Source organism: Ranitomeya variabilis, chromosome 2, assembly GCF_051348905.1.
Source record: "Ranitomeya variabilis isolate aRanVar5 chromosome 2, aRanVar5.hap1, whole genome shotgun sequence".
NCBI lineage: Eukaryota > Metazoa > Chordata > Amphibia > Anura > Dendrobatidae > Ranitomeya > Ranitomeya variabilis.
Window position 1 is genome coordinate 953,826,482 of NC_135233.1, and position 15,522 is coordinate 953,842,003.

A 15,522-nucleotide genomic window follows, 5' to 3' on the forward strand; every position below is an offset into this window, starting at 1 on the left:
TACGAGCACACCCAAAATACTCGAAGATCACCTGAGCATGCTCGGAAAACCCAAGTAAGGCCTCTTTCACACTTCCGTCTTTCTTTTTCAGTCACAATGCGTCGTTTTGTGAAAAAAAAATGGATCCAGCAAATGTTTCTGCTGGATCCGTTTTTTTCTCATAGACTTGTATTAGCGATGGATTGTGACGGATGGCTTTCCGTTTCATCCATCATGCACTGGATCCGTCGTAAAATCGCTGTCCGTCGGACAGAGACAACGCACAGAGGAACATTTTTTTGTGCACGTCGGAAAATCGCACAGCGACAGATCCTGCACCGTCCGTCATTGGCTACAATGGAAACCTATGGACGCAGGGTCCATCGCTGTGTGTCAAAAGCAGGAATCCAGCGATGGGTTCCGTCTTTTGAAACTGAGCATGCGTGGAAAAATTTCAAGTCAGGAAAATTCTCTCTCCCTCTCTTTTTACTATTTACTATGCAGCATCAATAGTAAAAAGATATAATGTTAAAAATAATTTTAAAAAAATGAAAAATCGTGATATTCTCATCTTCCGGCGTACCCCGCAGCGTTCCCGATGCTCGCGGTGCTCATGATGCTCAGGTTCCCAGTAATGCATTGCGAGAGTGACCTGTGATGACGTAGCGGTCTCGGGAGCCCGCTACTTCATCGGGTCATTTCGCAAAGCATTACTGGGAACGGGAGCATCACGAGCATTGGGAAGGCTGCAAGGGATGCCGGAAGGTGAGAATATCAAGATTTTTTATTTTTTTATTATTTTTAACATTATATCTTTTTACTATTGATGCTGCATAGGCAGCATCAATAGTAAAAACTATAAAAGCAACTGCAGGCGCTGCACACAGTGTATTAACACTGGTAATCCTACTGCTGCAGATAAACGGACATAACTACCAAAAAAGTCCGATGTGGAGTGAAAAAAACACCAATGATCAATATGTATATATATATCTGCGCTGTAGGTTACAGGGGAGACCTATTAGTAAGAGAATATTTTGCATATGTCATCCATCATAAAATATATCATCAGTTGCCCAGTGTGAAGTTTGTTAGTGCATTACCCCTACGTTATGTATAATAGATGTTGATATTTACCGGGTAATTGCAGTCAAAATCTCCTGGATATAACCACAGTTTGCCACGTGTAACGCAGTCAGGATCTCCTGGATAGGTGCACAGCGATGATGCTTCCAACGTCCTATCCTTCTAATAAATGTGCGAGGGAAGGGTGAAAAAAATCTGTCCCGGCCGGTGACAGTCACCCCTTACCTCGTAAATAGTGCTCCTGGATCTTCAGCGTGAGCCTGCGCTCCCACACGCTAGTTGCCGGCGAGGTGCACGATCTATCCAATGCGTTTCGAAGTCGGCGGACTTCTTCCTCAGGAGGAAGAAGTCCGCCGACTTCGAAACGCGTTGGATAGATCCTTTTTGGTACTGTGTGCAAGCAGTTAGCCGTTCACGTGTAACATCACGTGTATGTGACGTCACACGAGGTCCTGCAGCTTCACTGCACCTCGCCGGCAACTAGCGTGTGGGAGCGCAGGCTCACGCTGAAGATCCAGGAGCACTATTTACGAGGTAAGGGGTGACTGTCACCGGCCGGGACAGATTTTTTTCACCCTTCCCTCGCACATTTATTAGAAGGATAGGACGTTGGAAGCATCATCGCTGTGCACCTATCCAGGAGATCCTGACTGCGTTACACGTGGCAAACTGTGGTTATATCCAGGAGATTTTGACTGCAATTACCCGGTAAATATCAACATCTATTATACATAACGTAGGGGTAATGCACTAACAAACTTCACACTGGGCAACTGATGATATATTTTATGATGGATGATATATGCAAAATATTCTCTTACTAATAGGTCTCCCCTGTAACCTACAGCGCAGATATATATATACATATTGATCAATAGTAAAAAGTTGGTCACACTTGTCAAACACTATGTTTGACAAGTGTGACCAACCTGTCAATCAGTTTTCCAAGCGATGCTACAGGTCGCTTGGAAAACGCAACGGATCCGTCAAAAAAACGGATCCAGTGCATCCGTTTTTTACAATCTGCACAGGATTCGTCTTTTCAACATTTTGACGGATTGTGACTGATTGTAAAAAACGGAAGTGTGAAAGAGGCCTAACAAGCACACTCGCTCATCACTAGTCAGGACATGTTTGAATGTGACCAAGAGAATGCCCAGAAGGATTCAGGCAGTGTTGAAAGCCTAAGGTAAATTTGCAAAACACTAACAAAATAATAAAAATTTAAGTTGAGATTTTTAGGAGCAAAACTAGTGACATGACAGGAATCTGCATAACTAATCATATGCTAAATAGTTGCAAGTTAAATTTGTGTATGAGATAGCCAAGATGATTGCCTATAAAATTATGGCAGTCTCACGTTTAAAGCAGTAGTGGATGGTGAGCCTGAAATTCAAAAGTTCAAAATATTGTTATCCTTTAGGTCGTCAGTGTATATCCTCTTTGTCCATATTAATAGGTTAGATAGATCAAATGTGGTGACTCATTCCCTTTAAATGTATTTATTGGCATTTTATGTGATATTCTAACACAAGGTAGCATTTGTGAAGTGTAAAGGAAATGATGCATGGTTTTCTAATTATATTAAAAATATAAATTAGAAAAATTGTGATGAGCATTTGTATTCAGCTCCCTGTAGTCTGATACCCCTAAATACAATCCTGAGTGACCAATTGCCTCCACAAGTCACATAATTAATAAATTGAGTCCACCTGTGTGTAAATTATCTATAGCTCTTCTGTGACGGCCTGAGAAGTTTATTTGAAAACATTAGCGATTAAGGTTAGGTTATAAAAAATAGCCCAAGCTATGAACATCTCACAGAGCACTGTTCAAGCCATCATCCAAAAAGTAGTATGTAGTATGTCACAACTGCAAATCTACCAAGACATGCACCTAAACTTACATCCCAAGCAAGGAGAGCACTAACTAGAAAAGCAGCCAAGAGGCCGATGGTCACTCTGGAGGAGCTGCAGAGATCCACAGCTTAGGTGGGAAAATATGATCACAGGACAACTATTAGTCATATGTTCCATGAATCTGGCCTTTATGGAAGAGTGGCAAGGATAAAACAATTTTAGAATGCAAACCATAAGAAGTCCAATTTGCAGTTTGAAAAAAGCCATGTATGAGATACAGACTGTGAAAGAAGGTCTACTGGTCAGATGTGACCAAAGTAGAACTTTTTGGGTTAAAAATAAAATGCTTTGTGTGGTGGAAACGAACATTAAACATCACCCTGAAAACACCATCCCCACTGTTAAACATAGTGGTGGTAACGTCATCCTGTGTGGATACTTTTCTTCATCAGGGACAGGGAAGATGGTCAGAGTTGATCGGAAGATGGATGAAGCTAAATACAGGGCAATCCTGAAGGAAAACCTGTTAGAGGCTGCAAAAGACTTGAAACTGGGGTGTAGGTTTACCTTCCATCAGGACAACAACTATAAACCAACTTCCAGAGCTACAGTGGAATGCTTTAGGTCAATAGCATTGTGGTAGATCAGCTCACTCAGTGGTACACAGAGGTAGAAATGGAAACATTGTCTCTTTAAGTCCTTCACTGGTTTATTAGGTACATGTGGCATAAAAAATGGTGAAGTACAATAAACATGACCATTTCGGCAAAACAGGAAAACAAACAAAATGTTATCTCACAGTCCATACATCTGTGGTTATCCGCCGGCTCAGGGTTAGCAAAAATGCATGATTCAGTTTAGCACCAACACAATCACTTTCCTGGAGTTACTCTCTCCCAAACGCACTGAACACTGAATGCCTCTGGAGGCTGACTATTTAAGCCCCAGACCACCCTCCACCCGCTCTATGTTTGTCCACAAAAACCCAGCCCTTAAACAAGATGGTGATTAACCCCTCTCAACACTTAGTGTGCTGGAGCAAAACATATTTGTTTCAAATGACTGAAGCCAACAGACTCAGCGAAACGTATCTTCCCTCCAGCACTTTGTCAGTGACTTTGTAACAGCATATTCATGTGTGTGAATGGTCCAGTCACAGTCCAGACCTAAATCTCATTGAGAGTCTGTGGCAGGACTTGAAAATTGCTGTTCGCAAATGCTCTCCATCCAATCAAAACTGAGCTAGACTTAGTGTGCAAAAATGTCATCCTCTAGATGTGTAAAACTGGTACTGACATATCCCAAAACACTTGCAGCAGTAGTTGCAGCGAAAGATTATCCTACAAAGTATTAACTCGGGGGGTAAGGGAAAGGGGATGAATAAAAATGCAAGTCACAATGTTCAGATTTATATTTTAAAAAAATTGAAAATGATGTGTAATTTCCTTTACACTTCACAAATACTTGCTACTTTGTGTTGGTATATCACATAATATCCCAATAAAAATATTTAAATGGACTCTATCAACACGGAATGACTGTTCAAACCAAGTACAGGAGCTCGGTGCATCTTGGGAGGGGGCAATCATTTATATGCACCTCCTGGGTTTTTATATATCTCCACCCTTTTCTGGCTCTACGAAGCCACAACTGTCAATCAAAGAACAGAAAGGTGGAGATTGAGGGAAAGCAAACAGATAAGAAGTGTACATAAATGATTGGCCACTCTATGAAGCATCTAGTTAGAACAGTCATCTTGTCGTGACAGGGTCCCTTTAAGTTTGAGTGTAATGTGAAAAAATGAGGAAGCATTTGGAGCGCCCCACGTTAAGGGCATTGGGGTACTCGGTACCGGGTCTATCTCTCTCAGTTCTGGGGATGTCACGGTGGCCCGACCCGGTCCGTGGCCCTTCTGAGGGGTGTCCAATTAAAGGTGAAGTTTGTCTGGTGTTCGTGACGCCACCTGTGGTATTCGGTCAGGGTAACCGACGCTGCTAGGGGTCCGCTGGGGTGATGGAATGGCAGCTATATGGTATACCTTCCCACAGGTGAAGTATGTCCCCAGGGCTTCCCAGATGTGTAGGTGGTGATGGTGGACGTTGTAAGGCGCAATGAATAACGAGGACACAGGTTGAAGTCCCTTTACCTTTTACTGAAGACTTCAAGGTCCACAGTCCAGGGTACAGATCACAGGGCAGGCAGAGTCCGGCCGGTCCGAAGCACATCCAGAGTTCCCTTATCCAGGTGGAAATCAGTAGCCTTCCTACTAGCGCCTGTGTGTTGTAGTACCTCCCTGCTGAGCACCATGGTATAGTCCTCACAACTTTCATGGATGTTTCTAATCTTCTCTCTCTCTCTGTCCCCCAGATGGTATGGATAGGACAACCCGTATGACGGGGTAGGCCTGGAGCTTATTTATAGGGACCCTAGTGACGCCCCTCTCCCACAATATGCCTCCGTGTCTTCTTAGGTATTAAGGTCAGGCAAACAACTTGGAATTGACTGTCCTGCCGGTCTCTGAAGTAATACGTAGAGTCAATTACTCCCTCGGTGTTCCGGCCACCGGCTACGCGCCTCGGAAGGAGGCTGCCGATCTTGGGGCAGAACTCCTCCCGGTATTATCTCCTTGTGCTGTGACTTCGTTTCTCACTCTCCACAATACAATTCTCTTCGTGTCCTTTCTTAGGATGCTGCTGCAATTGGTGCAGGCGCAGCTCCGTAACTATCTATCTCGTGCTTGGCCTCTGTCAGGATCCCACCCCTGACAGGGACCCTCTGTCTGCAGCTCAGATGTTCCTCCTTCTCCCCCTGTCTGCCTGACAGGTCCTCTCTGGGTCGAACCCAGGTAGCTTCTGACTGACTTCCTATCCAACCCACCAGTTTTACCCGTGTGTGAGGAGTGCCCTAATAGATAGAAGCAAGGCTCCCCCTGGTGGACTGGAGTGTGAAGTGTAGTGTGTGTCTTGTGATACCTGGTCAGGTGAACTCCTTTAGTACCATCAGACGTAATATCACTCCCCCAGATGGAAGAGCGACATTACTGCAACGACCAGGACTCTGGGGCGCTGCACATTCAGGGGGTATGAATATTTTTTCAAGGCGCTGTAGATGTGTAATATAATTTTCATTTACGTTTAGGATGCATATTAGCTATGACAACAGGTTTTATACTATGTGATAAAAATGAATACAGAACAGACGTATGACAGCTGGTAATAAAAATGAATACCCCAATTAATTCTGTTTTTCCTTCAGGCACGGCAATGACGGTCCGCCGGTATTCTATGTCTTCTCTTCTTTCAAGTTCTGAATACTGTAAACACAGTGCACACATGAAAAGACATTCAAGTAGTGAAACACTATCGGGACCAAGGCTGAACCAACAGTCTGACACAGATCTTCAGTTCGCCAAAGATGAGGAAACTGCTGCTGAAATGCTGGTTACTAATATCCCCAAGACGAGATCGTTCCCACAACATTTGCACAAGTGCAGGTACTTGCTCATGTTGTGTGCTGTCCAAGTGCTTATATCTAACACACTACATACACCAACAATAAGAAGTGGACTGAGGGATTCCTGTGGTCTGTGGATGCCTCCTAATGGTAATAACAACACGTATATTTTACTGCAGTGGTTTCCAGTTTCGAGTCCTAAAGTCACATATTGCAGATTTTCCATTGATGGAAAAAGTGCAACATTTTTGTTCATGAACCTATCAGATCAGATATAGAAAAGTCCTTGAGAAAAAAATAGGACAATCATTTAATGAAAATTCAGAACTGAGGAAGACAACATTCTGCGTTAAGGTTCTGACTAATAGGCCCTGATGCGCTGTAGGAAGATGCATACAATTCATTACTGTAAAGAGATGCAAGAGCGCATTAGGGTCTAACCCAGGCTAAAAATGAGATGAATAAAGGTAAAACCCTCTCACCTTGTAAGGTTGTGTGGGGCACACGTAAAGAGCCTAAAGACAGGATGCAGCAGCTTCCATAGAATATCAATGTAGGTCACGGGATTGCAAGTGTTTCTTCGCTCCCTGGAATTATGACATGAGTTATAGTAGATGAAATTGCAAGTTTATTGTTGACGCCAGGTATTGCTGCCCTGCCACTGCTAATGGTTATATAGCCACCCTTGAAGATACCGTACACATTGTACACATAAGGTTGGGGGGTACAACCTGTCACCAGTCAGGGATTGGTCAGGTTGTCACTAACAACGTTTTCATCTGCAGCAGGGTGTAACATTCCTGTTGAAGGATTCTTTGACATATATACAGACTTTAATTGTTTGTATAGGGAGGCGGTCCCAGCTGATGGGAGGTACACAATGTGTACAATGTGTACGGTATCTTCAAGGGTGGCTATATAACCATTAGCAGTGGCAGGGCAGCAATACCTTGAGAAAGAGGGACGTTACCCTCGAAACGCGTCGGGATTGGCCCCTGCTTGTGTCCGTCTCACGGACAGGTGATGTCACCGCTAAGCCACGCCCCTCACTCGCTACACTACTGTTCGGCGGCGCCATCGGCCGAGGCACCTGCCGTGCACCCCAGCGGCGAGCGGTGTGAGGATTCCTGCACTACGGGAGGACGCTCCCTGCAGATCAGTGCAGTATCAATACCATAGTCCTGCTAACAGCAAATAGGACGTCTTTTCAGCAGCCGACCTCCGTATCAAGGAGACACGCCGACTTCCATCTGTAAGGTAGGGGAGTGGGAGTCTTCAACTTTTTAGCTATAGTGTTGTTTTCTAGCGCGGCACCCTCTTTTAATTAACCGCATATGTCTATATCCTTACATGTACATAATAAAACAAGAATATAGATAATGTCCAAGTACATTTATCACCTAATAATAATATACAAAAAGGTCATTACATGTCTAAACTTTAGATATAAGAAAAGAATGGGGGGACAACAAAGCGGAGAACAAAAAGAAAAGAGAGAAAGAAGGAAGAGCGAAAAAAAGGGGGAAGAAAAGTAAAAAGAGCCGGTGGAGGTAAATGGGGGGAGGGGTTTTGAAGATGGGGCGCCACAATAGTGTGTGTTGAATCTTATCCTAAGAAGAGAGAATGGCATATCTCAAAATGTTTCATATTCATCAGTACTGCAGTATATAGTATTATGGTATCCTATGAATCTCAGCCTGTGAGGTCGCGGTAAACTGGTAGGTAAACTGTCTATATCTGCACCTTTCACACGTAAAGTGCCATGGAATAAATGGCGCTATAAAAATGTATAGTAATAATAATAGCTATGTAGCATTATTTTGTCTGTATCTTATCCCTGTATCGTCCCTTATGGTGGCTGTGGCAGCTTTTTGAAACTAGTGGAGTTATTTGTATTTATGTTCCCCCCTTTCTGCTCCCTAATTTGCAGGGGCCATGTATTTCTTGTCCTGCACTGCAATGGGGCTGCACACCAGCACTATTACCACTTATAATGGGGCTGTTGCATTAGCACTTTACCTGTACATATCGCTAGAATACATTGACAAGTGGTTTCTTGTGCCTTATACAGTATGTGCTATTTCCTGGATGAATACCTTTGCTTTATGTTGTACTTTGGATATTGCCTTTGTCCTCCTTATAATACTTTATTTATATAAGGGGTTTATTACCTCCCTAGGGCCTTCCAGGGTAAGATGACGGTAAGCAGGAGCGCCATGTCTTGTATGCTTCTATGTAGCGCCAACCTCTGTGGTTAGGAATGATTACCTGCAAGGTTGACTTTGTAGAGAAAGCATTGTCCTTCCCTTTGTCCTCCTATCCCTGTTACACTATACTGAATACTGATAGTCTGTTGGGACCTTTTGGGCCACTTATTTTTTTGGTTTGGGTTGATTTTTGGATTTTCTTTTAATCATTACTAATAAATGGTGAAGGGCGGGCGTGCTCGATACACGATTGAGCATTTGGGTGCTTGATTGAGTACCGAGCGGTGCCGAGTATAGCATGGTGCTCGGGTCCCTGAGCCGCGGCTTTCTCTCTCTCCTGTAGAAGTCTGCTGGAGAAATACTTGACAGCTCCATTGACTTACATTATGTGACGTACTTGAATCGAGCTTCAGGGCATTCCAAAGAGCTCAACTCGAGTAGTGGGCACCCGAGCAGTTTACTGGTCGCTCATCACTACTAGTAAAGATTTATTTTATACTTGGGTATTTTTTTACGTTAGGCTTTACAGGAGTAACAAAATGGCAGCTATAGAGGCCTCCAGGAGTTCCAGAAATATCGACTGCCTGGTACATTATTGTCTTCATACTTTTCAGGAGCGTGAATGTGTCCTTGGAGGTTCGGTTTTGTGTTCATTCACACAGTAATGGCAAGTGCATGACACGGAGTGGTTATGGGTCTGTATTATGTACCTATGGGTTATTCCGTGTGCCCCCATATGGCACCTCATTGCCAAGAAAACCTGTATAACAGCATGCGATGAGCCGAGCTTTTACTTCTCAGGCATTCTTTCTGAATCAGAGAATAGATGCCCTCATACTATCTGATTTCTTTGTCTGTCATTAACATGCAAACATTCCTACGTAATTGCTTTTTTCAGGCTACATTGACCGCTTTAGGAGGTATTTTACTTTACTGATTCAGTTCAACATACATTATCACTCGGGTAATTAAGTCTATTCATTTGTGAAGTTCGAGCGTTGTGTGCATATGGGGTGACAGATGACGATTGATCACGTAGTAATTGCTGTTTTCCTTTGACAAACGAAAAAAAAAACAAAAAACAAATGGAATTGTTTTCCTTTAAAAAGCCTGCATTCTGCTCTAAAATCTGCCCCGGACTATTGTTATCGCTAGAAACTGAACCACTCTGCGGCTCTCTGGTGTAGATGATGCCAGGACATGTAAATGAGCATTATAAATGACATATCGCGCCATTTGGGAACGCAGCTTGCCAGTCTAATGTTCTATTTATTTCTGTATTGGCAATACTGAAGCTCCAATCCGAAATCTATATTTGGCACAGATTTTTACAATGGTTTAATAAAGTTTGTGAACCCTCTATAATTTACTGAATCACTGCATAAATGTTATCCAAAAATGAAAAAAGAACCCAATAGTATAATATGCACACACGTAGCATGACTTCTTTAGTTAAGAAGTGCTACCTTTTCTGGCCTCCAGCTTCCAGTTACCACCTAGGTATCTTTAATAAGAATTAAATTGCAAAGTTGCTGCTTTTTACAAGCACTTTGCCATTTTAACCATATAAGAACTTGCGACAAATCCTTTAATTTTTCAATGAAACCAGAGTGATTGAAGCCTGAAATTATTTTACAGTCTTAAAATAGACAAGTCACAGTCTGCAGCATAAAAGTCTTGACCTGAAAAGGTTCATGAAACAATTTCCCTTTACACTGTGGCTTGATAGGAAACAACATAAGATCAATGAGTCTAAGAACAGATCGTCCTCCTGTAAAGTATAGAATCTCTATCATTTCCTAAGGCCACAGCCTAGAAGAAACATTGGTTCCATATGGACTGCAGACTGCAATTACTCCATTTTAAAGGGAATCTGTCAGCAGGTTTTTGCCACTTTATCTAAGCGCAGCATAATGTAGAGACAGAGACCCTGATTCCAGTAATGTGTTACTTACTGGGCTGCTTGCTGTGGTTTTGATACAATTACTGTTTAATAAGCAGGAGATTATTACTATAGGGTAAATAAACCTGCTGTCATGCAGTCCTCCATATTTATTAGCTCTGCATAGTCCCATCCCCACCACTGATTGGCAGCTTTCAGAGCAGAAAGCTTCCAATCAGTGATGTTGGCGGGGTTAAGCAGAGCTTAGCATTCAGAGAACTGCTAGATCTGCAGCAGAGAAAATGGTAATGTTATGAAATAACAGCATACAGACCAGTGACACATCACTGGAATCAGTGTCTCTGCCAGGGGTATAACGATCGCAAATGCAGAGAGTGTGACCTCGACTGGGCCTGTGTGGGAGATTGGGGCCCACCAATGCCAGTGCATATTTCAGCTGGATGTGCGTACGAGGATGCATATTCCACTGAAATACATTGCAGTGCAAAGACCCGCAGGATCCCTGCACTGAAATACACACTGTCGGCCAATCAGAGGTCCGCAGCTGAAATCGGAGCACAAGTCACTGGCGGTGATGTCATGCACTGCCTTTTGCTTGCATGCAGAGGTTAGCTGTTGTTGGCTGCAGAAGAGAACGCCGCACAATGTGGAAGTGGAGGAAGATGAGTACAATGTTTTAATTTTTTGATGCCAGGATGGGCCTAGGATCAGAGAAATATATATTAGGATATTTGACATATATACCAGGATGGACCAAGGATAGGAGACATATATACAAGGATTGGCCCAGGATGGGGGACATACAGTATATGCCAGGACGGAATACATATATACCAGGATTGGCTCAGGCCGGGGGGCATACTTATATATACCAGAATTGGTGACATATATACCAGGCTAGATAGAGAACATATAGACCAGGAAGGGGCCCATGATGGGGGATATAGATATCAGGATTGGGCACATATATACCAGGATGAGCCCAGGATTGGGGGACATACAGTATATACCAGGATGGGGAAGATATATACAAGGATGAGCCCAGGATTAGGAACACATTATATACCAGGATGGGGAGCATGTTTACCAGGATGGGGAAGATATATGCAAGGCTGGGACCAGGATTGGGGACATATATACCAAGATGGGAAACATAATGTATATATAAGGCAGGGGCCCAGAATTGGGGACATACAGTATATACCAGGATTGGGGACATATATACCAAGATGGGAAACATAATGTATATATAAGGCAGGGGCCCAGAATTGGGGACATACAGTATATACCAGGATGGGGGACATATATACCAAGATGGGGAACATATATACCAGGTTGGGCCCAGGATTGGGGACATATATACCAGGATGGGGAACATATGCACCAGAATGGCAACATTTATAACAAGGAAGGTGCCCCAGGATTGGGGACATACTGTATATACCAGGATGGGGAACATATATACCAGGACGGGGGACATATATACCAGGATGGGCCCAGGATTTGGGACATTAGTAGAGGATGGGGGATATTACTACATAATGGGGGAGGACATGTATGTCCTTATACAGGGCCGGTTTTAGGCAAAGTGAGGCCCTAGGCAAAAGTTTAAAATGGGGCCCCAAATGCTAACAAATTGCACCAACAAACAGAAACATTTTGGTTGTAGCTACATGCGCTGATTTCAGACCACTAAACGAGTGTGATCAACAATATTGAAGTCATTCGCCACTTGTTTCCCAGCCTCTTTACACTGGCTGAGGAACAATAATGGGGACAGAATGATCACTAGTAAATCAATCTGTCCCCATACAGTATCATCTTAGCAGCATATCTGCAGTTTTAACTGGGCGATGTGCTGATGAGAACAATGATTTTTGTTCCGGCATATACTGTACATACATACACCGTACATACACAGATACACATACACGTACAGTACATACACACATACAGTTATATACACATATAGTATACACATACCGTACATACATATACCATACATACACACATACACATAAATACAGTATACCGTACATACATACACATACCGTACAGAGATACACCGTGCATACACAGATGCACACATATACCGTACATACAGATACACATACATGTACCGTACATACACACAGTATATACACATATAGTATAAACATACCGCACACATATACATACTGTATGTACATGCACATAAACATACATATACCATATATACATACAAATTTATTGCACATACACACATACAGTTATATACACATATAGTATACACATACCGTACATACATATACCATACATACACACAAATACACATACATACACCGTACGTATACACAGATACACATACATATACCGTCATACATACACATACCGTACATACACACATGCATATACCGTACATTCACACACATAGATATACATACATATACCATACATACACACACACAGATACACATACATACACCATACGTACACACACAGATACACATACCGTACATACATACACAGACATATACCTTACATGCATACACACATAGTTATATACACATATAGTATACACATACCGTACATACATATACCATACATACACACAAATACACATACATACACCGTACGTACAGATACACATACATATACAGTATATGCAAACACATACATATACCATACATACACAGATACAGATACATATACCATCATACATACACATACCGTACATACACAAATGCATATACCGTACATTCACACAAATGCCATACACACATATACCGTACATACACAGATACACACATATACCGTACATACAGATACAGTTATATACATATAGTACACACATACCGTACATACATATAAAATACACACACCCAAATACACATACCGTACATACATACATATACCGTAAATGCATACACATATACCGAACATACAGATACACATACACGTACCGTACATACACACATACAGTATATACACATACCGTACACACATATACATACACATATACTGTATGTACATGCACATAAACATACATATATACCATATATCCATACAAATTTATTGCACATACACAGATACACACATACTGTGCATGCATACACACACAGCCATACAAATATACCATACATACACACATATACCGTACATACATACACAGATACACACACAGATGCACACATACATATACAAGCATATACATATACACATACTAATCTTGTGTAGGTGGTCAGATGAGCCCTGGATGAGGACACATACTTCAGCTGGAGAGGGCTGCAGACCCCACTGTGGGGGATGGGGCACAGAGCAGACAGGACTGATATCAGCCCCCTGGTGCTGTCCCGTGCAGTGAGCCTCCTCCCCCATCTCTTCTCTGTGAGGAGACGCTGCAGCCTGCTCTGAACAGAACAGTGGAGGGAGCAGAAGACCCCCTGTAAGTCCTGCTCTTCCTCCACTGCTGTCCCTATGTGCTGTGCTGCCCTGGGGCCCCTGACTGTAGGTGAGCACTCACCATTGGGACGCTCCATGCAGCAGGACAGACGGCAGCCAGTGAGCGCTCTCCTCAGTCTGGTCACTCACTGTGAGGTATGGAAAGCATTCATTGGCCAGCGTCTCTCCCTGCATGACACGCCCCCTTTTTGATCTCCTGCACTTCGCGCCCCGCTCTCTCCCAGCACCCGGTGTTCCATGATTATAGGAGGGAGTGAGAGGGGCCCGATCCTGCATGATACCGGGCCTGCCTGCAGGGGCCCCCCTCCACCTCTGGGCCCTGGAGCAGTGCCATCAGCAGTATGTCTGCCCCTGGCTGGGGGCCCCTAGGGCAGCGGGGGCCCCAGGCAGCTGCCTAGTCTGCCTGCCCCTAACGCCGGCCCTGTCCTTATAGAATTTAGAATACTAGAAGCACCCATACATCTGACTAATATGTGGGGGTGTCTAAATTTTCCACTGGGGCCCATTGGACCCTAGTTACGTCACTGGTCTCTGCCCCTATGTTATACTGGTCTCATCAGATGGGGTGGGAAAAATCTGGTGACGGATTTCCTTTTATATGTAGTAAAACATTAAATGTATAGGATTTGATACATAAATGGATGAGAAAAGTAGACATTTTACTGATATCAGACCATTGTTGTCTGTTCTCTTCTATCACTATGTTTTACCACAGCAAGCTGCTGTTCTGGTTGGGAGGGATAAACCACGCCGACTCAGAATATGTAATTTGTGTTTCTATTCTTACTGCTGTTCCCTCAAAGGATCCAAAGCATTTATGTTAATCCGTACTGAGAACTCTTAATCTCACGCATATAAAGGATAGGTTTTCTAAGAGCTTCTACACGCTGACACTTTACAGGCTGCCTACAGAGGAATTTCAATAAGTAAGGGATAAAAATACCTTATGTAGAATCAGTCATTTCATCAGTAGTAGTAACTTGAAACTAGTGGGCCCCAATGAAAGATTTCTATCAGGGCCCCCACAATTACAGATTTGTAAGAGTACTGGTCTTCTAATATGGGCCCAGGGAATCTTTTGGGCGCCTCTAGGCTCTACGGCTTGAGTACAACTGCAGCCCCTGCACCCAGTATAGTTACACCCCTGTATCTATGCCAGAACAGCAGTTGATGGGGATATGCATAGTGACACAGTGAGTCCTAAAATCTTTCTTGTAAGTCTGATTATTTGATAACATTTCTGAAAAAGATGATAAAATTGTAATTATACCACAAACTTACAACTATGATGTATGTTTGGAAGCTTCTCACCATCATTTTAAAACTGGGCTAGTTTTGGATCAAGTGGCCAATGAATTTCTAATCACCTTGAAAAATTAGATGAACCTTTAAAGAGAACCTGTCATGTCCCCAAATGCTATTAACCTGCAGGTATAGGGTTATTCTGCAGGTTAATAGCGTTCCATTGCTGTCCAGATACCTTACTGAAAGCGCAACTCCTGGGAGAAAATTAAACTTATTCCTTCGCTGAGCCGCCGGCTTTCAGTCATTCAGGCATGCACGGAGTGGCTAGTCACCGCTCATGGCAGCTGTA

General features: G+C 43.0%; 1 protein-coding gene across 1 annotated transcript in view; it reads left to right on the plus strand.

The window, feature by feature from the left end:
* Positions 1–15,522, plus strand: part of CCDC195 (coiled-coil domain containing 195) — a 37,972-nt gene that overhangs the window by 7,563 nt on the left and 14,887 nt on the right. The window contains exon 2 of the mRNA XM_077292952.1: positions 6,180–6,417. Within this exon, the coding sequence (XP_077149067.1) occupies positions 6,180–6,417 (238 nt within the window). The remainder of the gene's footprint in view (positions 1–6,179; positions 6,418–15,522) is intronic.